We start from the raw sequence: 27923 nt of genomic DNA on the forward strand, positions 1-27923 counted from the left end.
GAATCCACTTGTAAGATGCAGATGGTCACACCACGCTAGAGTCAACAACATGCATCTATTCTAGACCTGCTTTAAACTGCTGGTACTAATACCATTCAGTTTCCAATTTACACCACTAGGAGGCAACCTTGCACTATAACCTCTGCAGTCATCTCAGTTAGGGTGCACTGCATTGAGTTTCTGCTGCAAGCACTGTATATAATAATTATATAATAACACACATGGTTAGAGTTCACTTCACACACATACAAGTGCATTTTAGGTTAAAGGTCTGGTGACAATTTTTTTTGAATTTTTTTCTTATTCTTTTTTTTATGTTTTCTGAGCTCAATTGCACCCAAAAAACCTGATAACATTCAGTAGATTTTCTGTGGTTTTCTGGCTCAAACAAGTGCTCTGATTTGCCTGTGGACTGTGATGTAACGGTCCACAAATCCCATGATTTCACCCTTTGTCAGCCTTCTGATTGGTCCCTGACTGACTAACCAACAAGCTCTTTCTGCCTTGTTCCACCCTGGTTCCGCCTTGTTTATGTTGAATTTGCTAAAACAAACAACAACAAAACTAAAAACAAACATGACATGCCCAGTCACCAGGCTGCACCTGTGATGTTCCTTTTTACTGACACCAAGTTTAAAATAAGAATTGAATGCACAGAATATCAATATGAAGCAACTGAAAAACATGTTGTTGTTTCAATGGTAGTGGATGGAGAGAACGGATTTTTGTCCAACCACGAAATGGCAACGAATGGGTGAGAAGAGGGGCACAGCATGGGCGGGACTTGACAAAGGGTGAATTTGCCAGCAGACGTCACTGTTGAGGGATTTTGCCTGGCTTCAGAACACAGAGAAAACCCCAGGCCACAGAAAACCCACTGAATGTACAAAGTTCAGGTTGAGTGGCTGTAACTGAGGAAATAAAACCTAAAATAAAAAAATAAAAAATAAATGAAAGTAATGAAACCTTTAAGATGTGACCTGTCTATCACAGCAGGGCCATGCATAGAGACCTACCACTCCACCTGGGAGGGCCTGAGGGACACAATGGCAACAAGGATTACACTTTATCACAAAATGGATTTCTTACATACATTTTATATATTACTGTTGCTGGGCAGACACCTTTTCATCTCCATATTTCATCTTATGTTTTTTCATATCGTACATTAATGCTCTTTTTATACGTCTTAGTATGGAGTCTATGGACGGTGTCGCAGGAAAGAAGCGAAAATGGCCAATCTACAGGCACACGCTTATCGATTGGCTATTTTTTTTTTTGCCATTTTCGAACGCTTGCCACCTGTAAGGTTGCACACAGGTTGGGGTCAAGTCTGTCTGTGGGTTTTCAACTGACAGCAACAACATTTCAAGAGTCCGAGTCAAACTACCTGAAAACGTATTCAATAAGTGTGATATAAATAGGCATTTCAATGACAATACGTTGATTTGAACTAGAAAGACATGGATTGTTGATGTATTAACCTATTTTGGGCGGGAACCCCTTTTGGTGTTGCATTATGTAATGCTTTAGCTATTGACTATTTTTGAAAAATCATGAAAATATGAATCAAAGCTTTGAATATTATATTCTTTCAGAGCGAACGTTTGTAACTCAAATCTTTGCTTCTGGGGGGGGGGTCCCTGAAACAACATATATTTTCAGATGGAGGTCGGTGGCAATACAATTACATATAACTGGGATCCTTGGGATCCTTGGCATGAAATATTGAGAACCACTGATATAGAAACATAGGTATTTCAGAAAACTGTCAGAATTTACAGTAGAATATTTTTTTTTAATTTCGACGTCAGGCCAAAATGGGTTTAACATGGGACTGAAAAGACGTTATGTACAGCCCGGCCTGGCAGGGCATTGTGTGTGGACTTCTAAAGTGACGTTAGAGTCACGCATTCCATATTGGCCATATTCCCTTAGGAAGAAAACAGGAAGTTAATTTGCGCCGTCAGTGCGGAGTCTGCGGACGCACCCAGCCAAAACAACTTCAGGAAGCACACACGCGCACGCACACGTGTGTGTGTGTGTGTGTGTGTGTGTGTGTGTGTGTGTGTGTGTGTGTGTGTGTGTGTGCGCGCAGCGCGCCACTCGGTGGCGCGCTATGAGCTTGTAGATCTGCTATTTTTCAATAGCTAAATTATAACATAATGGGGTTCCCGCCCAAAATGGGTCAATCTCTATTCTCTGGGACCCCAATCTACACTATACAATTCTCAGTGTAATTTTAACTCAACGCATTGATCCCTGTACCTAACGCTGACACCCAGTGGCATAGAATATCCCCTCAGGGATCAATCAATCAATCAATACTGCTCACCTTGTCTCCGTAGCTCGTTCTTGACGGCCTCTACCCCTCCCTTCTTCTCGATGAAGTCGTAAATGACCTTCGACGTCTCCTTGTCCTTCAGCTGGGCTTCGGAGATGCCGCACATGTCAAACAGGTTCTTCAGCTCCGGGTCCAAATTATTCAACTGCAGGGGAGGGATGATTTAAAAGACTTGAATTTGAACACCACACCCACCCACACACACCACACACCACACACACACACACACACACACACTAGGGCATTAAGCAACTAGTCGACTAGTTTACTAGTCGACTAGTAAATCCACTAGTCGACCTTGCTGGTACTAGTCGACTAGTTGATAAGAAAAAAGAAGAAAAAAAAAAAGTTCCTTTTTTTTTTTTTTTTTTGATTTTGTAGGCCTCAATATCAGGTAGATTATAGTTATAGTCACCAATGTACACAGTTTTTAAATGTACAAATATTTATTTCCCAAAAAAATGAAAAAAAAAAAATGTTTTTTTTTTTTTTTTAAACATAAAAGGTGGTTAAACAACTAGTCGACTAGTAAACTAGGCAACTAGTCAACTAGTAAAAATGACTAGAAGTGAATGCCCTAACACACACACACACACACACACACTTTCTCCTGCCAGGTTTGGGTTTTGCGCATAGCGCGCCACCGAGTGGCGCGCTACGAGCTTGTAGGTCTGCTATTTTTGAAAAATCGTGAAAATATTTATTTCAGAAAACTGGAGGATTTAAAGATCTTTTTTTTCATTTTGAGGTCAGGCCTAAAAGGGTTAAAGACATGTTGGGAGGGTTGCAACTGCAATGTGAGGATGGGTCAGAAAGTTTAGAAGTTTAGAAAGGGAGCCGTTTCATTCTGAACAGCATCAACCTTTTATTATATCTCTTATACATAGCAAAGAAGCCTCCGTCATTGAGCAGGTTGTCTTTGCATGTTGTACTCGCATGGTGTACTGTACAGAACCCATAGAGTATATAAAAGGATAGAGACTGAACTGGCGCGAAGCTCCGCCCCCCCAGCTATTCATGTCAGTGGAAGTTGCTCAGTGGTGTTTTGAAGCACCCGGAAGACTGCCGGAAGTACCGTCTCAGAACGTCTACTTCCGCATTTGACCACCAAATTTTGGTGGTCAAATGCGGAAGTGCAACCGAGCGCTCAATGTTAAAGCCCAGCTGCACGGGGTTTCCCGGTCATGAATCCACGGGTCCGCCTGTAGTCCCTCCTCCTACCACTAGGGCCCAGAGCTTCAACGTTGAATAGCCTCACTGGCCCCTTGACAGAACCCCATTGTTGTTCAGCAGCTCACTGAAGCCAGGCTCAAACAAACTCCTCCGTAGGCTGCAGCAAGCTCTTATACTGCCCTCTGCTGGTGGAACATGTCTACTACACAGCAGAGTCTGATGAAGGGCTCGTTAACCTACAGTACATGTCATTTGTTATTTCAGACCATATCTCTGCTGTCGGGCAGAAACTAGCTATGTCCAAAATATAACCTTTTCAGGAAAAAAGGAAAAAAACACAATACTGCCTCCTCAAAGTTGGTATGGTGACTCTATACATTGGCAGATACTTGAATGTGTCCTTATATTATCGTCACTTTACCCAAACACAGCTCAAGTGGGGTTGACTTTGTCATTTCTAACAATAGGGGACACCTAACTCCACACAAGTTGGAGTTAGGTGGATACAAAGGAGTTATGAGGTTTAGTCAAACGCGTTTTTTTTTAATACCGGTACTTTTCATTGGTTCAATATTTGTAAAACCCACACACAGACGCGAGAAGGGTGTTCAATAGCACTGATTCATAATCTTTTTTTCTTTTTTTTAAAGGAAATAAAACGGAGTTAGCTGGTTCCTGCCCAACAGCGACGATATGCTGTTTGTCCAAAGAGGATGCAGGAAATATTCCCCATTAACCCATTTTGGGCGGGAACCCCTTTTGGTGTTAGCATTATGTTATGCTTTAGCTATTGAAAAATAGCAGATCTACAAGCTCATAGCAAGCTTGTAGGTCTGCTATTTTTGAAGAACCACTGACATAGAAACATAGCTTTTTCAGAAAACTGTCAGGATGTAGAAGACATTTTTAGAATCTGATCTCAGGTTAAAATTCAAATAAATAGCACTAAAATGTGTTTGCTAAATGGTGCATTGTGAGAACAATCAACATTACTCCCCAGTACTCTTGTTCATCATTTGGAATAATAATAATACGTCCATATGCACAGTCCTGTAAAATCAACCATTCAAATCCCTTCCTAGCCATAGACCAGATGACTAACCAGGTTTGTATTCTGATGCACTCTCGTGTCTCGATAGTCTAAATATTATAAAGATGTCAATGTAGAATTCTTCTCTCATGCAGTGGCTACTGCAGATGTTTCCAAATATTTCTCGTGAGTAATGCAGCAAGAACGCTTCAAATGCAATCAAGAATTAGTTAACCCATTTAGGCCTGACCTCGAAATTTAAAAAAGAATCTTCTAAATCCTCCAGTTTTCTGAAATAAATATTTTCACGATTTTTCAAAAATAGCAGACCTACAAGCTCGTAGCGCGCCACTCGGTGGCGCGCTATGAGCTTGTAGATCTGCTATTTTTCAATAGCTAAATTATAACATAATGTTTAAAACGCCAAAAGGGGTTCCCGCCCAAAATAGGTTAAAGTGAGTCTTTTGTGCTAAAATATGGTTCAAAACAACATATTAAGTCCCGAACAATTGCATATTCATTCTGTGATTCATCTGTAGTTTTCGCAGAAGCCTAAGGGTTGGTGAGATCAGCTTCTGGACCAACACAACATCCTCTGTTTTGAATTTAAAGTTTGGACAACTATTCAGCGCTGTCGTGTATCCTGTCCAGTAGGAGCCTGAAGCTCTGAGGAAAAGTGAGGCGCAAGCGTGTGACAGAAATGTCTCTGCACTGAAGCGCACGCGAGCGACACCCAGCGACACCCAGCGACACCCACCCCCACACACACACACACACACACACACACACACACACACACACACACACACACACACACACACACACACACACACACACACACACACACACACACACACACACACACACACACACACACACACACACACACACACACACACACACACACACACACACACACACACACGCTTAGGCCACTTTCCATTGTTTAAATATTTCTAAAAACCCCACAGACTGGCTGTGTGCTAGCAGCAACTGTCATTGTATCGCTGTATGCATTTATAATTTTATTTTACCGACAGCACGGGTGGACAGCCGTGTGCCTCAAATGCCTCTGGGCCCCCCCCCCAACGCAGTTGCGTTGTCCGCATCACGCTAGTTACGCCGCTGCGGCTTCCTGTATCAGGGTTCATATTCGAACACGTCTTATCCGTTTTTAAGGAATGATGTCTAATTGTCACTGTGTCTGAAGAACACAACCTGATATAATATAAGGGGCGAATGGAGATGAGGGGCACCAAGCATGTGTACTGTCAACATGTACAGTCAAACGTGTAACTAAACACACAGAACCATTAAAACACACACACGCGCACACGCACACGCACACGCACACACACACACACACACACACACACACACACACACACACACACACACACACACACACACCTTACATCAAAGCCTGTGTTAGGATCCCATCCTACGTGTCCAATGTGCCTGTGAAGGGAAAGAGAAGGAGAGATAAGTAAAGAGTCCACAGGGAAGAATGCACTCATGAAGCCTGCCTGGACTGCCTTGTATTTTTCAAAAATAGCAGACCTACAAGCTCGTAGCGCGCCACTCGGTGGCGCGCTACGAGCTTGTAGATCTGCTATTTTTCAATAGCTAAAGCATAACATAAAGACTTGTAAACAAGTCTTAGTGCTTTTTCTGGTTTTTATCCTCATAGCAGTTTTTGCATCGACCCATTTACAATTGTAGTCTGCAGTTATGAATGCCTGTAGTTATATGTGCATAGCCTACTTTATCCGCGGGATTCAGCGTTTCAGCCCAAAGCGATAATTTAAGCATAACAACAATATGATTTGAAAATGTATAGATCTCTCTTGACAAATGGGGAGCCAGCGGCAGGCTTTTTCCAACTGCGGTCCTTTTCATAATTCAGCGTTTCAGGCAAAGCGATGCAGGCCTAATTATTAGATTATGTTCATTCCATATCAAAACTGTGTGTGAAGAACTGGGAGACGGAGGCGCGAAGGGTGCGCTGCCCGGAGCAGTGTGCTAACCAGGTGTTTCGCCCGCCAACTCAGCATATGGCTTGGGTAACTAAATCGTGCTGGGAAGTACTGGGAAATGACGACTCAGCGATCCATCTCTCAGTTGGCCGATACGGACAATAAGCCACTCTGACCCACTTATTTCTAGGTAGTGTTGTTGTATAGTGTACATGAATACACTCCATCTGCTGTTATATCATCCCACTCCAGTGACCCCTTTTCCTGAAAGTACGACCTGGATTATCAGCACACGATCAACCACTCCACTCCAGATTATGGAAATGACAAGATAGTCGGGATTTATAACTATCAGGCCGGTTTCATCAGCAGCACATGGGGACCAGTGGGAGACTAGACCACTAGGGCTGTATCATGTGACCTGGTTAAAACCCATTTAGGCCCGACGTCGAAATAAATAAAAATTTCTTCTGAAAGAATATATATTCAAAGATTTGTATATTTTCACGATTTAAAAAAAATAGCAGATCTACAAGTTCGTAGCGCGCCACCAAGTGGCGCGCTATGAGCTTGTAGATCTGCTATTTAGACATTCAGATCACACCGTTCATATTCTCCATCTCCGCTGCTCTCTCTCTCTCTCTCTCTCTCTCTCAAGCTCAACAACATTACCCCTGTCATCCCTATTTTTGGGCAAATTTTCAAAAGATTTTAAAACAAGTAGCACTTCCTACAGAGTGTCCACCCTGAGAATGAGAGGTCAAGGTTAGATTCCCTGGCCAGGTCACACCTAACTGAACACTATAAAAAAAAAGGGACCCAATGCCTCCCTGCTTGGCACTTAGCATCAAAGGTTGGATTGGGGGTATGTCCCTGCGACACGACATACTAGTGTTATGTCCAGGGGGTGTATATGTACTGAAAACTTTTTGAAAGTTTCTAGGGATAAAGGCATGTCCAAAATTGGGACGCCAGGCGATACACAAATCTGTCTCTTTTCCCCCCTCTGGTGGCTCAGAGACTCACTGGAAGTTGCTGGGCGTTCCGATGTCAGCCTTGGTCAGTTTCTTCTTGGTCTTCTTCACCTTCTTCTCCTTCTTGGGGAAGGGCGAGTGCACAATGTTGTTCACCTGAGAGTTGTTGTGGTATCGCGGCGCGTTGTTGATCTCCGGGTTCTTGATGTCCACGGTCGCCATGGGCAACGCAGGGCCTTGACAGAGAGAGAGGGAGAGGGAGAGAGAAGAGGAGAAAGTTAACCCATTTTGACCTGAGATCAGATTCTAAAAATGTCTTCTACATCCTGACAGTTTTCAGAAAAAGCTATGTTTCTATGTCAGTCGTTCTTCGATTTTTTCAAAAATAGCAGACATACAAGCTTGTAGCGCGCCACTCGGTGGCGCGCTATGAGCTTGTAGATCTGCTATTTTTCAATAGCTAAAGCATAACATAATGCTAACACCAAAAGGGGTTCCCGCCCAAAATGGGCTAAGGACTGCAGTATATACACCACAATGCACGTACACTGTAGTACCAAGAGTACATGCACGAGTCCTTCAACCATACAGCATGTTATTTAGACCTATATGGTTTGTTTGGATAGCTTCACAGACAAATTCATATATAAAAGTGCCAAGTGATATTGTAATGTTATTTACTGCATGCACAGGCTTAGGTTACCTATATTTTGTATTTGGGGTGCTAGAGTGGACTCTAGTGGTTGAGGGAGGCACTCACACCTGTTGCGCATGTGCGAACGGAGTGGAATAAGCGCCAGTGGTCAGTCTCCGAGTGTGTTTGTCTGATCTGGATGTCTTTTGTTTAATTACCTGCTGCTGCTAACTGCCAACTGCTGCTTTTTATACTGCCGTTGACGGGTTTGGCTTATTTACAAGTTCATGTGTGTTTATGTTGTGAATGTGTGTGTGCAAATAAATCGACAAAACGAGTATTTGAGTTGCCTCGGTGGTATTGCTGAACTAGCATGCTGTGTGTAGCTAGTTAAGCTGAGTAGTTTACATTGTCCCAGACAGATGATAGCCTCGACGGAGGGCTAAATTATTAGATTATTGATTGAGTCTAGTGATTTCCGTACAGTAATTAAACAATGGCCAGCCCGTGTGAAGAGAGCGCACGGCAGGACAGTGTTTTACCATCATCTCGCCGCCATTAGCCTCGTGTCGGAGAGCGAGGGCTGCGGTCGAGACAAAGGACGTTACTGCCAGCCTAGCACGGAGGAGCGAGGCCAGGTCGTGTTTTACCAACAACCCACGAGGAGTGCGGGGAGTTGGAACGTAACAGCGACGGTGGGACGGAGGGAAGCGCTGCTGCACGTTAACGGAGCAACGGCAGCCCAGTCGAACCGGAACGGACTAGTGGACTGGACTCGGGAGCGAACGGAGCTGCTAACGTGTCAAACAAACCCCAGTCAACCGGCTGATCGACGGCGCTCAGGAGCAGCAACAAAGCATTCATCAACAATAAAGTTCATGGTTGTTGTGCTTGTGGCTGTTTAGGCGATCGGCATAGGATAAGCCGATTGCTGTTTGTTTCTTTGCCAAAGCTGACTTTGCTATGCTAGAAGCTTACCGCTGGAAGGATAACTGGAATAACCTGCAGTCCTTGGCTGAGCCATCAGGCTCTCGTGAGTTACGGTTGTTTCACCTGCTGGACAGTATTACCGATGCAGTGAAAAACGAGCTCAGACTGTTTTATTGTCGTGATGCAGACGATGTTTTCCGTGCTCTGGAGGATCGGTATGGAGACGTTTCGCATATCGCTGATGACATCATTATGGAGTTACAAGAATTGCCAGTGGTGCGCAGCAACCAGCCAAGGGAGGCATTACAACTGATCCAGACCGTGGAGAGGGCGTTGTGTGACCTCACAGACTTGCGTTGTGAAGATGCGATTAACAACCAGTTGGTGGTCCGAGCACTCGAGGGGAAGTTACCGCCCAGCATGCAGGAGCGGTGGCTCCTATTTCGGTGTGACGCAATGAACAATGTCACCACACGAAATCGGTTTGATAAACTGTTGCAATTTCTGCGTGATCAGAAGACCGTTCTGACACAACAGGAGCAGTTGCAGGCCATGAGACCGGCCTCCACCAGGGCGGGTGAGCCGCAGGGCCGCAGCAAGCCGGTTGATAAAGCAGGGGACAGAGGGCAAGAGAGGCGTGCGTTCACTAAAGCAACAGTGAACGAGACCAGGAGCAACTCTTCTCAGGTTCTGTGCGACATGTGTGGAAAGGCCGGCCATACTGGACTATATCGCTGCAAGTCGTTTCGAGATGCCAGTGCGGCGGATAAGAGGGCCCAGGCAAAAAAGGCAAAAGCTTGCTTTAAATGTCTGGATATCCATGACGGGCTGTGCAAGAGAGACTTTTTGTGTCGTAAGGACGATTGCAAGAGGGGCAATACTCCTGTGGACCACCACTACATGTTGTGCCTAAAGCCACGAGCGGATAGGAGCTCTGCACCTAAAGACACTGCAAAGGGGAACACTGCAAAAGTCTGGGCCAAGGGAGATCATGGGAAAGAACCTCGGGGACCGACAACGCAGCAGGAGGCCATCTTTGCGAGGTTGGGCCTTACACCAGAGCAAATGGCCGGAGTTCGTGAGGCGGTGACGAACAAGGTGTCTACTACAGTATGTGCGGAAACAGGACTCGTGGACAGTAGTGGACTAAAAGAGCACCCAGTACTCATGATGATGGTTGATGTCACGACCAAGAGAGGGGACTGGCTGGGTGCTTTAATAGATCTAGCATCCGACACCAATTATGTCACTCACCAGGCAGCAGAGAAGCTGGGGCTATTGGGTGAGCCTGTCAAGCTGATCGTGCGTGGTGTGGGTGGAATGGAGTCAAAGGTTGACACAATGAGATACGTTGTGAGCCTGAAAGTGGAGATGGAGAAGGGATCATTGCAGGCTCACGAGATGATCTGCTATGGGCTTGACGAAATCGCCAGAATAGACTATACGGTGGACTCTGAGCGCCTGGAGAAGTTCTTTCCAGCTGTAGTCAAGCCGGGGGAACTGAGACGCCCGCAGGAAGTGCAGCTGCTAATCAGTGCCCGGGAAGGCCGTCTCGCGCCTCAACGGATGAAGAGGTGCGGTGATCTGGTCTTGTGGGACGGTCCTTTGGGGAAGGTCGTTAGCGGTGTGCATCCTGAACTGTCCGAAGGTGTGGAGGTGACAGCACGCCAGGCATCGACTCATTTCGCCTGGTCTATGAGGGTGGAGGCCGTGAGAGTCGAGGCCCGGAGCAGAGTCGACCGCCCGGAGCAGAGCTGTGTGGAAGTTAAGACTTCTGCTGCAAGCAACGTGGGGGTCATCAAGTGGCTGCGATGGGACAGTATCGGCGCGGCCTGTGATCCTGTCGTTGGCTGTCGTTGCGGCGGGAGGTGCGCTCCTGGAGGGAAGGAGATGTCCCTGGCGGACGAGAAGGAGCTCGAGATCATCAGAGGAGGACTGACCTTCAGAACGAGCGACGCTCGCAGCGACAAGTCCCACTGGGGACTGGGATGCGAAGTATCCGTGGATCTGGTCACGAGAGGAGCTTCTCCTGAACAGCTGGATGGAGATTCTCTGTGGCAGAGAGGCCCCAGGTTCCTGTCCCTGCCAGTGGAGAGTTGGCCCATAAAGTCAGCGACGGAGGTGGCCTCTGAGTCCAGGGAGAGCGCCAGTGCACTGCAGAGGAAGGCGTTCACTGCTGTCGTGACTAGAGCCCAGGCATTGAAGTTGGTTGCACCGTCTTCGCCGGTTGGTGCCGTGGAGCTGTCACCAGGGGCAACTACGGGGTCTTCTTCGGCAACTTCCAGTGTTGGTGAGGGAAGACTTTGGGGGGCGCTTCTCGTGGATCAGATGAACCTGACGAGATGCAATACCAAGCTCCATGGCGTGATGGGGTACGTCCGCAGTGCAGTACAGATCTGGTTGCACAGCAGGACCGGCAATCACGAGCAGTGGGAGGCGAGGCTCACAGTCCAGGAGTTTAAGATCGCGTACCAAGACTTATGCCTTGCTGCCCAAACTGGCATGTCCTTCCCCACCACTACTACTCTGAACCTGCTCGGTGTGTGTAAGGTCAAGGAGACAGGACTCTTGCTATGCCATGGCCGTGTTCAATCAGTAGGCGAGGAGAGCCAGGGTGTCCCGTTGATACCTCATGGCACACAGATCAGCACACGTTTGGGTGAAGAGGCACATCGTGTCAACCACGAGGGTTTTGCTGGCACGCTCTTGCTGATGAGGAGAAAAGCCTGGGTGGTGCAGGGGCCAAGAGTCGCTCGCAGGGTGATCGACTCATGTCTGCACTGCCGGAAGAGGGCAGCCAAGCTGTCTACACAGGTGATGGGCGCTCTACCTACGGTGCGTACGGATCCGGCGGCTCCTTTGCAGTACACCACACTGGATTTGTTTGGGCCTTATATGGTCAGGGACGTGGTGAAGCGACGCACCAAGAAGATGGTCCTGGCCGTCATAGACCAGGGAGTCGTCCAAAGGAAGGCGGAAATGGCTGGGACTGACTGGGCCTGGGAGTTCAGCCCAGCAGACTCACCCCATCAGTTGGTCTCAGGTGAAGAAGGACGTGGGGTCATGTTCATCTACCATCCTCCATAGGGACGTGAGGAGGCTGGTAGTACTGATACCGGTGGAGGATCAACCATAGTTTTAAGTCCCCACCAAGGGTGCCCAAAAGACTTTCGCTGCTAAAAACTTTCAGCTGCTCTATTTTTTACCTTTTTTTACCCAAACAGACTTACGTTCAGCTGCTTACTTTTTGCCTTTTTACCCAAACGGACTTTTGAGTTGTCTTTGTTTTGAGTGCTTACTATAAGAGTGAGTTTTATATGTTGTGACTAAAAGTGATGCTATTGTGTGTATAACCTAAGTGGGAGGTTGTGTCTAAGTGGGAGGTTGTGTAGCCTACTTGGATTGCGTGATCCGTAGCCTAAGTGGGAGGTGTAATGTTATTTACTGCGTGCACAGGCTTAGGTTACCTATATTTTGTATTTGGGGTGCTAGAGTGGACTCTAGTGGTTGAGGGAGGCACTCACACCTGTTGCGCATGTGCGAACGGAGTGGAATAAGCGCCAGTGGTCAGTCTCCGAGTGTGTTTGTCTGATCTGGATGTCTTTTGTTTAATTACCTGCTGCTGCTAACTACCAACTGCTGCTTTTTATACTGCCGTTGACGGGTTTGGCTTATTTACAAGTTCATGTGTGTTTATGTTGTGAATGTGTGTGTGCAAATAAATCGACAAAACGAGTATTTGAGTTGCCTCGGTGGTATTGCTGAACTAGCATGCTGTGTGTAGCTAGTTAAGCTGAGTAGTTTACATTGTCCCAGACAGATGATAGCCTCGACGGAGGGCTAAATTATTAGATTATTGATTGAGTCTAGTGATTTCCGTACAGATATTGTTTTAGTACCAATTTGTTTTTCAAAAGCTCTATATTCTGAGTAATCTCTGCTATAGAGTTTGTTCAGCAACAGTGGTCTCTCCAGCTGTTAAATACACAGAAAATACATTTCCAGGTGGGTTGCCAATTTCATCCAATCAGGAGAGAGAGTACCCATTATCAGCTTCATTTTAATAGTGCTCTAGTTTCAATGTTGTCTTCTCCTTTCTAAATCATTACTTCCTGTATCCTCTATAAAGGGCAAAACCTGGCACTGAACAAATACTCCATAGAGCATTACCATTAAAATATAGAGCTATTTATAATTTAACACGTACCACACAGTGTTTTTGTGCATTCACACACAGGTGATATTTCTAGAAATCATTATGTAATGACAAAATGTTCTCTTTTAGACAAACCTCTTCACTTTTACCGTACGTTTCATTTGCGACGCATGTGAACTCAACAGAGTTTCAATACTATAGAAAGATCTAGAAAGAAAGATTATTTTTAGCTGGTTATTTGCATGGCTGCTGCTCCTACCATAAAACGAGAGATCAGCTATTTTCGGGGAGCGCTTTCCACCGAATAAGGACGCTATAGGTTAAGTGGTTAATTTATATTCTGTCGTCAAGAAAGCACCACATTCCATTCATCTGTATGCTGGCCAATAAATCACCAGTCAGCAATAGCAACATAATATGGCAAAAAGCCTGACAGTGCCGTGCCGTCTCTCTCTCACACACACACACACACACACACACACACACACACACACACCACAGCCCATGTGGAGGACAACTCATTCACACTGCACGCTCACGCACACAAACACACAAACACCCCCCCCCCCCCCCCCCCCAGACCGGCTCATCGATGGAGAATGAACATCAATCAAAATATGTACTATAAATTATTTTTTACATTTGAATGACGTGGCTGACCTCACTGGGAATACCATACATTTTCAGCATGGGTGTGCTCAGAGAGACAGACAGTCAGTGTGGAACTCCAATGCACCTCCTATGTATGTTACATGTTGTTCGTCTGTCAATTATGTGTTCATGTTGCTGCTGCTTGGTTGGAAAAGTGAATAAGACTACTTATCTAAAACCAAACCAACGTTTTAAAAATGTTAAGTAAAAAAAAAAAAAAAAAAAAAAAAAAATTGGGTCATACACTGTAGTTTGATGTAATTTCTTCAGTCATCACAGCACAGTGAAAACAGTAAATACAATAAATAGTAATTTGGGGTTGAAGCAAAAACACAAACAATCTGAATACAATAGGATAACCTGCCTTTGTTTTTTTTAAAGCAGCTTTTTAAGCTTAAAAAGTTGCTACTTTATAGTCGCCTTTTTTAAATTAATCCATTCTGGGCAGGAACCCCTTTTGGTGTTTTAAGCATTATGTTATACTTTAGCTATTGAAAATTAGCAGATCTACAAGCTCATAGCGTGGCACCGAGTGCCGCGCTACGAGCTTGTAGGTCTGCTATTTTCTTTTTTAAATCGTGAAAATGTGGCGCAAATCTTTGATTATAATGCTTTCACAGCGAACGTTTTTAACTCATGTCTTTGCTTCTGGGGGGGTCCCTCCCTGGAACACATATTTTCAGCCAAATACAGATAATTCTGGGGGTCCTTGACATAAAAAATGTTGAGCACCACTGACATAGAAACAGGAGTTTTTCAGAAAACTGTCAGGATTTAGAAGGCATTTGTAGAAACAAACAAACAAAAACAAAAACAAACAAAGCTACTTCCTGCATTTCCATGAAATTCCACCCTGTTCATTATCCGCAGATCTACAGTGCAAACATACTGTACATGACGGCCACGCTACACCAGGCTTTTTCGCGCACAAAACACGCACGTTTAATTTAGTTCCAGTCCTATTCATAAAAACGCACGCGCGGGCCGCGCGTTTAGGGTAAACGCACGAGAAAAGCCTGGTGTAGCGTGGCCGTGACTTTGTCTCTTTCTACAAGCATTCTTAGGCCTTTGTCTCTCTCAGAGATTGCATCATAAGGAAGCGACCTGTGACAGGCCTTTGTGTACGCACTGCCAACCTTTTTGTCTGCAGTTTTCTGAAAAACCTATGTTTCTACATCAGTAGTGCTCAACCTTTTTCATGTCAAGGACCCCCAGAATTATCTGTATTTGGCCACAGACCCCCATCTCAAAATATGTTGTTCCAGGGACCCCCCAGAAGCAAAGATTTGAGTTAAAAACTTTCGCTCTGACAGAATATATATTCAAAGATTTGCGCCACATTTTCACGATTTGTCAAAAATAGCAGATCTGCAAGCTTGTAGCGCGGCACTGAGCTTGTAGATCTGCTATTCAATAGCTAAAGTATAACATAATGCTTAAAACACCAAAAGGGGTTCCTGTCCAGAATGTGTTAAAGGAGCATTCAGTGGGTGAAATTTTTTTTAAAACCTGGCCCGCCCCGGTAACAAGATGTGCACATGCACACACTACAGTGGGGGGACACGCAACAGGCCAACAGCACACACACCAAGGCCCGCCCCCCCTCGTTCATGATTGGCGGAAAGTCCCTCTCCATCTTGATTGGATGAAGGCTGCGCCACCTAGTCAAAAACAAAACCTAAGGTTTATTTGACCCCAGGGGTTAACTGGGGACAGGGAGGAACGCATAGCCAGGGGGTACCCGAAATAATTCCCAGATTTTTTTTTTAAAACTTTTTTTAACATTAAAATTATGTTTATCTACGTGGTCATTTCTGCCAAGTTGCGCAATAAACGTATTTTTTGTGTTGTTCATTGTGTTTCTCCCATGTTTGCTTTGGGCCAATAGCTGACATGATTACTAAAACTACAACATCAGTCAACCTGTCGTGACCCCAAACAGTAACAGCAGGACGCATGCTGCAGAAACAACAAGACGACTCAGGACACTTGAAAGGTTTCTGCGGCCGCTTCAGATGAGGGGGTAGCTGGAAAAATGTCTACCCCAAAAGGGGTACCTGGTCCAAAAAGGTTTGGGAACCCCTGCTCTATAGTAGGGAGGATTATCACAACAAAACAAAAAAAAGAAGAGAACATATCCGATCTACAGTACACTCAGAGCGATGAGAGCTTGCAGATAAACATGTTTACTTCCTTGTCTGTTGGTTTGTCTGCGTCCAGATCTGCCGTTTTCCCTACTTTTAAACATTTGTCATTTCATATAAATCACTTAAAACTATTGGTACGATCAACTATTGCACCCCTAATACGGTTACCTTTCTTAATCTCCCTAAATGGACTTCTGGGACTCTTAGGACTTTTCCTGGGTGACGGCGAGGCCGAACGGCTGCGCTGCCTTCTCATCCAGGTGCCCCCCACGCGCCCCTCGCCGCCTGGCCCGCAGGACGCCCTGTCGTCATCCAGCAAGATCTTCCCCACCGCACTGTCCTGGCAGAGGGAGAGGCGGGCCGCAGGGTCAGCGAAGGGAGCGTACAGTTCCTCCTGTGGGAGGACCAGGCAGTGAAGGGTAGACAGGCAGCTGCGTCCAACTGCGTCTCCTACTCCACCCAATCCTCTGCCATCGCCCAACGTCTCGTCAGAGGGCGCCGACAGGAAGGTGGTGCAGAACATCATGGTGGTGAGCAAGGTGAACGGTCGTAGGTGAGAAGTCAAAAGTCTGAATAAGAGGCAGTGGAATGTCACTTGACCAGACAAAAAGGGTCTTTGACGCAAAATAGTTCAGTGTCGGTGTAGGGTCTGAATTTAGGCTCCGATTGGTTTGCTAATGCGCAAGATGTGATGTAATCACCCTCCCTGCCGTTCAGCGAGGTCGACCGCCTATGTGGAAGCCTGACTGGGTTCTAGACATCAGACATGTCCGATGCAGTCCTGGAATGGGCTGCGAGTCAAGTCTGTTCAGACAACTTAGAGTGATTTGTTGTGGTTCCCCTGGGAGTGCTCACATCCAGAGTCTAATTCCACATGGGAACAAGAACTGAGTGCTGGATGGCTCAATATGAAAAGTACTATAGACTTGATCTGGATGTGTCCAAAAACAGGAGCCACCCTATGAACACTTCTGCCTCATTTCAAGAACAATTCAAGCCTTCCTCTTATTGATGACATAGAAGTCAAATCCAGCTGATTTCAATGGATGGATTGATCAATTCTGTTGATTGGTTCATCTGTCCAAGAAAAGAGGGGAAAAAGCAACAATCACGTTGTCTTTGTGTGCTTTTGACACAAAGCCTTCCACAGTGAACAGATTGACAACTCTTCTTGAACTCAAGACTCCGGCCAAGGGTGTCCAAAAACAATCACAACAATGACACCAAAGGAACACATGAAAACAATTCTCTTCAATTCTTAGATTTTTCAAAAATCGGTGAGAATAGAGATAGGCCTGTCTGCGCTACGAAGGCAGACAGCCAACAGGACAATAGTGTGTAAAATTGCAGGCTGAGCCAAATAGGAGGCTCAGCTCTTTATGACAGTGAAGTGGCTAGTAGGAATAGACACTCGAGTTCATTCCATGTCTTCTATAGCTCTCCACCGTGTCTCCGTTGGACTTTTTTCCATTTCCCCGTGCTTGATTTGTTAAGGTCTTTGCCTCAGTTGTTTGTCCATCTTCCTCTGAAGCACTGTTTTCACTCCACCTTTTCCACCGCTGCCATCGGTCATTATTTCACGTGTTCTTTGCTCGTTTGATCTCTCTATCCAACCGTCCGTCTGATCCGTGTGACCGCCTGCCCTTCATTCAGTCACTCTCTCTCTCTCTTCAAGGGCCTCCATCGTTGTCTCTTGTAACTTTGTGGGTTGGGTTGCCTGTTCATTAGTTAGTTTCCCTTCTGCATTGGATGACTGATCTTTCGGTCTTTCGGTCTCTCACAAATAGCTTCTAGAACGCTCCTTTTTCCATCTCATCACGGGGTACATTATCATGAAGTCACCATGATCCCATTGGCTCGCCGCTTCGAGACATCACGCACCGCTGCCCCGTCTCTCTCCTCCCCTTCCCTCCAAAAACATGTGCACGCCTACGCCGACACGTGTGCATACGTACATACACACACACACACACACGCTTGCTGGAGCCCTAATCCCGGGGAAAAAATAATAATCGGTTGTCTGGGATTTACGTAACCATTAAAACCCATCCATGTTTAATCCCATGGTTCTAATCTCAACCTCTGTGGGGTTATGAAACAGGAGGAATGGGAGATGGGGGGGGAAAAGGCCAGATAAGGTGAAAGGAGATGAAAGGGAGAAGTGAACAAATGACACAATCGCAACTCTCAGCGATGCTGGGGCAGTGAGTGCACACACCGGGAGGTGGGAAGAATTAAACAAACAAACAACACAGGTCAACGTGACACGACAGGTCAAGTACCTGCAGTGGTTATTAGCTGCTGCCAACTAGTGGTAAGTGGACGTACAGGTTGAGGCTGAATAATTGAGTGAAGGCTGCGATGTAAGACGCGCGAACGTGGGAAGCGAACGCAGCTCGTAAATTGCAATAACAACAATTAGAATAAATTACGTACTTTTAGGGGTTTTTTTTTGTTCTTTTTTATTTATTATTATTATTATTATTTTTTAAGTTAAGTTTTTTTAAGTAACGTTTTTTTAAAGTTTTTTCTTTTTAAGTTTTTTTTTAAGTTAAGTTTTTTTTAAGTTTTTTCTTTTTAATTTTTTTTTTAAGTTACGTTTTTTTTTTTTAGTTAACACTAGCGCGTCGGAGCGGTCAGGCTGACTGATTTTGAAATTTTGAAGTGGATTTTCTTTGCCCATGAAGTCCTGAGAAAGTTCCCCTTGCATGACTTTTTCTAAATGTTCGATTCAAACCATCTCTGTTTTTTTTTTCATCTGAAACGTTTTGGAAATATGATTTTAGACATAATTCTACTAAAATGTCTGCTCTTTTTCGGTCCGTGGGACCGCTCTTAGAGCCCTCACCCTTTCTCCCCCACAAGCAGTGCTGTTCACACCTTCCTCCCGGCTGGAGACGGGCATTGTTCAAGCTAATGTGTCATTTGCATTCCAACTACTTCCACATGTAGGCAAACTTACATTACAAACTTACATAAACTAAATGTTGTTTTAGATGTTATATTTGTTATATGCGGTTTGCAGAAATAACGATGTCTGACTTTATTTCTCGAAACGGAAAAAGAAATATGGTGTGTGGTATTGTTTCCACCAAGCGCATAGCTCAATAGATATAAATACATGTTGACTATACACGCCATCTTTAGCATAATTATGTTGGAATAATAAAGTTTATAGCATTGTGACTATGTCGCGCATATTCATTTCATATATCAGCGCATCAAAAATATGGTGAAATATGGTGTGTTTGCCGATGCGATTTTTTTTCTTCCCAGGCCGTTTTCAATATACCCTGAGCTGTGGACCTCTTTCCTAGTCAAAGGCTGTTTTCAATGAAATGACTTGTGTATAATATGAATAAATGCTACATCCTACATTTATTTTGTACCGTAGGCTATAGTTTTTGAACGAATATTACCATGTAGGCCTGAAATGTCTTTATTGTCTCAATACAAAGTTGTACATCAGCGCGATGCCAAATAAAAATGACAGTGTTTGAAATCAGTCCAACCCGATAGACGTCCCGAACTTCTAAATGTTTTGTCAGTCAGAAGAACAGTTCTGTCCGTCCTTCTTTGTAAACTTTTCTGCACGCGACCAGTGGAACTGATTTCCACGCATCACGGCTCTCTTTTTTTCTCTCTCCCTCTCTCTCTCTCCCTCTCTCGTGGAGAGGGAGAAAATATCCAAGTAACTGACGGTGAGGTATGCGGAAGTGCATTTTAGATAACGCTGTAGCACTATTTGTGGCGGTGATGCGTCACATGACTTGATCTATCCTATGGTGTATATATAAACCGTGCTGCTGCTACGGACCTTTCTGCTGGCACAATAAATCAAATATATATAAATTACATCGATCATAGGCGGCGGGTATGTAAGGCTAGGCCAGGCTTAGCCTTCCCAAAAATTATGCTGGGTATTTTTAAAATATATATAGGCTAATATGTGCGCAGCATTATATAGAAGGCTAGCCGCTCCCAAACTCCCAACTCCTTTGTCTGTAGCCTAAACTTTTCTGATTTGCACGCACGCACAGCTCTTTCCTTTTTTTGGCACAATCAATCAAATATATATTAATTACATCGATGTTTCCCCCTCTATATAAAATGACAATATATAACTAATGTCGTATTTCGTCTGAGCAATGTGCCTGACTCTGGCAATAACGTGTGGTAGCCTATTGTATTGGCTCAATACAAAGTCGGACAGTGTTTGCTGCGCAAGGGTATTCAATATAGCGCTCACACCGTCACTATAATTATAGTTTGGTAAACTGAAATAAAAAATAACTTTGAGTTGTCCTGTCTAGTTGAAACTGCTGCCTTGAATTCGTTGGAATGTAACATTTAGAAGACAATGGCAAGCCGTCAACGGGTGCAGAGAGAGGTGTGAAGATCATTAGACAGTGGGGGAGACAATGGCCAATCAAATAGCACGAAAAACACCGGTCAGCCTGACCGTTAGCCGTCATATTAGTAGTGCATTTATTTCAGACATCCTAGTGTTAAGTTGTGTGATACAGCTGCGCCCTCTGGTGGCGGGTGGGTGGTGTTACAGCGTGACACACACACAGACACACAGACAGACAGACAGACATGATCTGCTGGGTACGTTTTTTTTAAGTTTTTTTTTTAAGTTAAGTTTTTTTTTATTAAGTTAAGTTGTTTGTGTGTGTGTGTGTGTGTGTGTGTGTGCATGTGTGTGTGTTTTTGTGTGTGATACAGCTGCGCCCTCTGGTGGCGGGCGGGTGGTGTTACAGAGTGACAGACACACAGACAGACAGACAGACATGATCTGCTGGGTCTCATAGTAAATGCTCACTGCGTTCGCAACTACTACAAATAATAATAATATGTATTTTTTGGGAGGCCCCTGGAAGCTCGAGGCCTGTTTCAATTGAAACGATTGAAACATATATAAGGCCGCAACTGTGTGACGGAGTTAATAAAAAAAGGAGCGAGACGGTCAGACAGACAATCGGCATTAGAAGTAAAACACGTCAACAGCAGGGAATGAGTTAATACTGGGAGTGAATCAAAGGAATATTGATGTATAAAAACCATGGACTCTACCATTAAAGTATGAGGGAATGGACTGTGAAGGACTGAAACCACCTTAATAAAAGGGACCCACGTTCTTCACCGGACTGAATGGCCCATAACATAATGAATGTAGACAACTGAAATGTAACAACTATTATTGAACTGTGATGCCCATTGCCCAACAAGAGAGGACCGAGTACAGAGGACCGAGTACAGAGGAGGATAGAAGAACTAGTCTACAAATAGGCCCGACGTCGAGATAAATAAAAAAGTATTCTGAAAGAATATATATTCAAAGATTTGTGCCACATTTTCACGATTTTTCAAAAATAGCAGACCTACAAGCTCCTAGCGCGCCACTCGGTGGCGCGCTATGAGCTTGTAGATCTGCTATTTTTCAATAGCTAAATAATGCTTAGTTAAAACACCAAAACGGGTTCCCGTTTAAAATCAACTAATTCAAAATGTAAACAAGAGAAGGAACAGAGCCGCACGGCCTAACACACACGCACACACACGCGCTCACATGCACGTACTGTACACATATACAATACACACACTCACAGTTTGACCACTTTGTACAACGGTTAAACGAATCAATTTAAATCAGAATAGATGGGCTATTTCCGCAGGACACCGCTTAAGTGTTTACACAGACTAAAATAATTAGTTGAATATAATTAGACGTTTTTTCACATCGACTTGTTGATATATTATATACTGTATATACTGTACCCGTATACGATTATTTGATCAATTGAAAAAGTTATCGATAGAACAATCGCTAAGGCAATAATCTACAGTTGCAGCCCTCGGTACACCTCTTCCACCGGCCGATTCTAACTTCCAGTCATAAGACACCGAAGGTACGCGTCTCTTAAAACCATTCTGGGCGGGAACCCCTTTTGGTGTTAGCATTATGTTATGCTTTAGCTATTGAAAAATAGCAGATCTACAAGCTCATAGCGCACCACCGAGTGGCGCGCTACGAGCTTGTAGGTCTGCTATTTTTTTAAAGTCAAAGAACGACTGACATAGAAACATAGCTTTTTCAGAAAACTGTCAGGATGTAGAAGACATTTTTAGAATCTGATCTCAGGTCAAAATGGGTTGTACCAGCATAACTGTGTCTACATACTACAACGTCCAGACACTGACCTGACTAAATAAACATAAACAACCATTAGCAGGGACACTCATTAGTGAGAACAATAAGGGCTCAGGATGTGAGGGAACGCGCCCAGAGACGAGGTTAGTTTAGTTAGCAGTCAACAGGACAATGACGCCAATGCTAAAATAGCCTGTCAACACGGCCAGTGAACGCTCTGTGGATTATTAAAAAGGAATTTAAAACACCTTAAACAATATGTTATACTTTAACTATTGAAAAATAGCAGACCTACAAGCTCATAGCGCGGCACCGAGTGCCGCGCTATGAGCTTGTAGAACTGCTATTTTTGAAAAATCGTGAAAATGTGGCACAAATCTTTGAATATATTCTTTCAGAGCGAACGTTTTTAACTCAAATCTTTGCTTCTGTTGTATATGTTGTTCGTCGCTGGAACAACATATTTTCAGATGGGGGTCGGCAGCCAATTACATATAAGTTCTGGGATCCTCATCCTTGACATGAAATAGTTTGAGAACCACTGACATAGAAACATGGATTTCTCAAGAAAACTGTCAGGATGTAGAAGGTATTTGTAGAATCGTCCTCAGGTCTAAATGGGTTAATGAACAAGCCTTTTCACCACAGTGATATTCGGTATACATTAGAAATTCCAGATGTGGAAATGGAACTAGAATTTTTTAATAAAACCTTTATTATTACCATTATCAATAAGCATGCCCCGTGGAAGAGACTATGGGCTCCATTTTCGTCACCACTAAACCCCTTATCCCTAAATTTCTTTGCCCCTTTTTTTCTTTTTCTTTTTTACTATTTTGCAAAACATTTTTGAATAGTTAAAATGGCCAGTCTACAAGCTCACAACGTGTCAATGTAGATTGGCTAGTTGAACTATTCAAAACAGGCAAAGAAGTTTAGGGATAAGGGGTTTAGCGGTGACGAAAATGGAGCCCTAAGAGTAAAAGATAGCTCTTCACCCTGGTTTACACCAGAATTGTCTGCTCTTCTCAAACAGAAGAACAGAACCTGGTTGCTACCCAGAAAATCTGGAGATCCATCACACTGGGCCTCATTCAGACAAATTAGAAATAAATGCACTTCTGCAGTGGCAAGTGCTAAGTCAAACTATTATTTGGATCTGGTCATCACCAGCTCATACTGTGACCCATCAACGTTTTGGAAAGCCGTGAACTCTGACAAAAGCAAGGCAACTACAACATTACCAACACAAGTAAAATAGAATGATTGCTTATTAACTCAACAGAAGGAGATCCACCCAGCTTTTAACATGCATTTTGTAAATGCAGGCAACTTATTTGACACCAAACTATTCGGGATGGAATAGATGGAAATCATCAGGTGCAGTTTTAATTTCCACTTTCAACCCGTGTCCTGTAATGATGTTCTTCGTGCACTACAAACTATTGACACCAGGAGGTCGACTGGAGAGGACGGACTCGATCCTATTTTTCTTAAACTTGCTGCACCCTTAATATTTGAACAAATAACCCATTATATTTAATCTCTCTCTACTATCAGGGCACATTCCCCATCTCCTGGAAAACGGCCCATGCATAAAGGAGGAGATAGAGGCGATTTAAACAACTACAGACCAATCTCCAAGCTATCCTGTTCAGCTAAAATTCTGGAATCCCTAGAAAACAACCAAGTTAAAACATTTCTCTCAGAAACACTTTGTCCTAAACCCGCATCAATCCGGCTTTAGAGAGAAACACAGCACAATCTCAGCCACCACCTTAGTTGGAAATGATTTAGCATCAGCCCTAGATAAGACAAAAATGCACTGTGCTGCTATATTCGTAGATTTATCAAAAGCTTTTGATACTGTCCATCGTTCCCTTCTGTTGCAGAGATTACACAGTTTTGGTCTGAATGACGTCAATGTGTGAAAACGGCAAATAACCAGTCAACTAATTTCCCCAAATTCAAGGTACCAAAAGTTAACTTTGAACTTGGTAGATCTGCCTTTAGCTTCTGTGGCCCCAATACATGGAATGACCTACAAACATTAAAATTGACCACACTGGTACCCTTGAGCCGTTTTAAAACCTTGGTGAGCACACAGACCGCCACAATATGTAACTGTTTCTAGATAGTTTTGAAATTTGTCTTAGCTTTTTGTATTTGTAAACCTATGTAATTCACATGTCTACCGTTTGTTATTATTTTCCTGGTCTTCTGATGTATTGTGATGTGATTGTATTACTCGACACTGAAAATTAGTTTGATTACTAGTAATTTCGAGAGTAAATTAAACTTGAATGAATGAATGAATGAATGAATGTGTACAAAGCCCACAGCGGTTAAGTGAATGGTCCTGCACTACTACAGCATGTGTCATTTGTTTAATTCTTATCCATGGAAAGATAGCTAGAGATATCAGTTATCCGGGATGTAGAGCGGCACCCGGGTGAGCAGTATGGGTTAGCGCCCCAGCCTGTGTCTTCCGTGAGGAGGAAGCCCAAAAACCCTCGGTGAGGACATTATAATCCACCACTCCTGAAAGAAGTGCGGCAGCGGTGGCCGAACGGTTTGCGGAGCGGTCTTGATACCGGAAGGTCGCCAGTTCGTATCCCCGGACCGGCACGTTCAAATTACCACCGCTGAAGTGCCCTTGAGCAAGGCATTGAACCACTACCATGAAATGTTCTATGAGCAGGGCTGTAAACAAGTATCTGATGCTTAGTCCAGTTACCCTGGGTAAATATAGTAACTTTGCTTTACTTTGTGCCTGGTGCTGGAAGTCTGGTGCAACACACAGGTCCTGGGCCTGGTGAGAGCAGGAGTGGACCAAGGTGAATCGTAGGAGGGGCCCGGACAGGAGTCAACACACAGAGCCTATAGTCTCTCCATGCGCCAGATTGCTGATCCTCCCAGTCCCGGTAGAGTAGTTCCAGAGCAACGGATTGTGTGGCCTTGGTCTTGCCCTAATGGGACTGATCGAGTAGGGTAGCTACTGGGACGTAAGTCGGCTGGGTCACCTGAGTGAGGGGTATGATGTTTGAGAGACCCGAAACCCTGATGACCTTGGGATACATCACTGAGGATACGTCCCAGGTGCATCCATGCAATGTATTTTTAGTTATAGTTACACTACAGACACCTATAATTTATGGAAATACAGAGAAAAGCTAACAATCAACAGTATGACTAAGCAAATGCTAAATTAGTATGGGGGGAGGAGGACTTACTACCATTGACCACTACAACAGTAGCATTCTCGATATTCTCCAAAGATGGGACCCCAAGAGGGAGAGCGAGAGATAAGGAACCAAGAAGACAGTAGAGAATTAAGAGAAAGTGAAAGATGGAGAGTGGCAAAAAGAGAACAATCGAAATGGGAAAGAGGCAAGAAAAGGAGAGAGAAAGTACGACAGATAGACATTGTGGGAAAGGAAGGAGATGTCTTTTCAGAGGTAGAGAGAGCTGTCTGTCTGCGCTCAGCCAATCAGAGGCAGGGTTACATTACATAGCATATTGTTGCTGTCGGTCAATGTTTTTTTTGTAAATGAACGTCCCACATAATAGTCTAGTAGCCAGCCCATAGAGCCCCATTATGAACCCGGACATGTTGAGTACACCAAGGTTTTATGTTAGAAATGTTTAGTATGGGTCCCCAGCATGTAGAAACTGCCGGTTGCTAACTTGCATATGTTGAGCAATTTTCATAATTGGCATAATATGTGACCATACCAATTACAACCTATAGAAGGCAAAATATTCAAAACGTTGGTGTACTCAACATGTCCGGGTTCACTTTTTGGCTACTAGGCTATAATCATACAAGAGTGTTGCTCAAAACTAGTGAAAATAGCAGATCTACAATTAACAATTTGCGACGTGAGGCGTTATATGAACTTGTAGATCGTCGTTTTTGGACATGCTTAATGTAAATCGCTCTGGATTAAGAGCGTCTGCTAAATGCCTAAATTGTAAATTGTAAATTGTATATCTTTGCACCACCCCTTAACCCCTATCCCTAAACTAATTTGCCATTTTTTTACCATTTAAAAAAACCTTTTAAAATAGTTCAAATAGCCGATCTACAAGCTCACAATGTCTCGATGTAGATCGACGGCTAGTTGAACTATTTTAAAATGTTTTTCAAAATAGTAAAAAAAAATGGCGAACACATTTAGGGATAAGGGAGATGGAGCCCATAAGGTTTCCACATGACAGCAACCATACGTTTCCACTCTCTACAGATTAACCCTTGTGTGAGCAACAGTGTAGGACAATAGGAACGAGAGGCTTTGCTCACACAGCTCACAGATAATCACACAGAGCAGAAGCAGCAGACATTGTTATGGACCTCTATAATCTGATCAGATTAAACTACTTCCATAATCTCAAATCCCCCAAAAGTCATTCCTTTCTAATGGACTTTATAACTTGCAACTCACTCATTACATCAATTCACACACAGATTTGTGCACATTTTGTCCATTTGTTTATATGGGTGATTTTATTTTATTTAATTAATAAATAATCCTTCCCATTAAATCCGTTTCATTTATTTTTGAAAAGAATTACAGCATTTCTTTTTTTAATTCATTTTGTATTAAGGGAACAGATATAGGCTATAAATGCTATGCTTCCATTCGCAAATGTATACAGAAATACCTTTTTCTTTTAAACTACGTTGATAACAAAATCAGCAGGAATCACAGAATTGTACATTTATTTTCTAGTAAATATTCCTATTCAAGGCCACCACCAGTCCTGCTTTAGTTCTAAATGCGCCTTATTATAACTTTGAATATGTTCCCCATATATTTGGAGCATACGCCGAAGTATTTGTAGCTTTGATTCACGAAAATCCGCGAGAAAATAGTCCCATGGGTTGTTGTTGAAGAGAAAAACATGCCGCCATTACGATGCGAAACAAGAACAGCCTCCACCTTCACATGTTCGCATGTTGTAGTCCAAACAAACCCCCCGTTCACTTGCATTGAGCTCATTTTCCCAGAAGCCCTAGCAGCCCAGAGCATGGGTTGATTTCCGGTTTCGTCATCGCAACGCGACGGCCTCGTCACCAGGTCCACAACAAATCCGCTCTTTTATAATTATTAAAAAACGGCAAATTAAATACATTAAACAAATAGCGGGTTTAGTGTATTAAGCGTGGTGGAACCATGGATTAAATAATTTAAAACCCTCAAAGTGTTAAGATCCCTTACACACTTCTGGACATGTTTTGTGGTCTTCATTAGGGCTGATGTTATATGATATATGTAGAGTATAGAGCGTCGCAGTCCCGCCCCCCTACCATGGACCAGGAAATGATTCTCCGTTCATTTTCCTCATAGACATTTCAGAAAGTATTTATTTAAAGACGTTTACGCCGCGGACAAAGCCAACTCGAGTCTTGACAAATCATGACAACAAACACATTTTTTGGGGCCGAAAAAATAATTAGAAAGAAGAAAAAAACAACAGGTTACAACACTTTTTTTGTTGTTTTTCCTTCTTTGTAATTATTCGTTTGGTCCAAAATATTGTTTGTGTTGTCATGAGTTGTCACGACTCGAGTTGGCTTTGTCCGTGGCGTAACCGTCTTTAAATAAATACTTTTTGAAATGTCTATGGGAAAAATGCATTGGGATTCATTTCCTGGTCCATGGTAGGGGGCGGGACTGCGACGCTCTATAGCGTTGCTGTAGGGCAGAAACCTCATGTTTTTCTTGGTATTCAGACAGCCAGCAATGAGTA

At 43.8% G+C, this 27923-nt stretch overlaps 2 protein-coding genes across 2 annotated transcripts in view; one reads left to right on the top strand and one right to left on the bottom strand.

The window, feature by feature from the left end:
- asb15b (ankyrin repeat and SOCS box containing 15b) overlaps positions 1–27923 on the top strand; it is a 128437-nt gene that overhangs the window by 76022 nt on the left and 24492 nt on the right. The window lies entirely within an intron of this gene.
- Positions 1–27923, bottom strand: part of LOC306916261 (actin nucleation-promoting factor WASL-like) — a 73433-nt gene that overhangs the window by 9313 nt on the left and 36197 nt on the right. The window contains exons 5-7 of the mRNA XM_079494081.1: positions 7550–7733; positions 5963–6005; positions 2336–2489 (exon numbers count right to left, since the gene is read on the bottom strand). Of these exons, the coding sequence (XP_079350207.1) occupies positions 2336–2489; positions 5963–6005; positions 7550–7733 (381 nt within the window). The remainder of the gene's footprint in view (positions 1–2335; positions 2490–5962; positions 6006–7549; positions 7734–27923) is intronic.

This window comes from Electrona antarctica (assembly GCF_951216825.1).
Source record: "Electrona antarctica genome assembly, chromosome: 23".
Taxonomy (NCBI): Eukaryota; Metazoa; Chordata; class Actinopteri; order Myctophiformes; family Myctophidae; genus Electrona; species Electrona antarctica.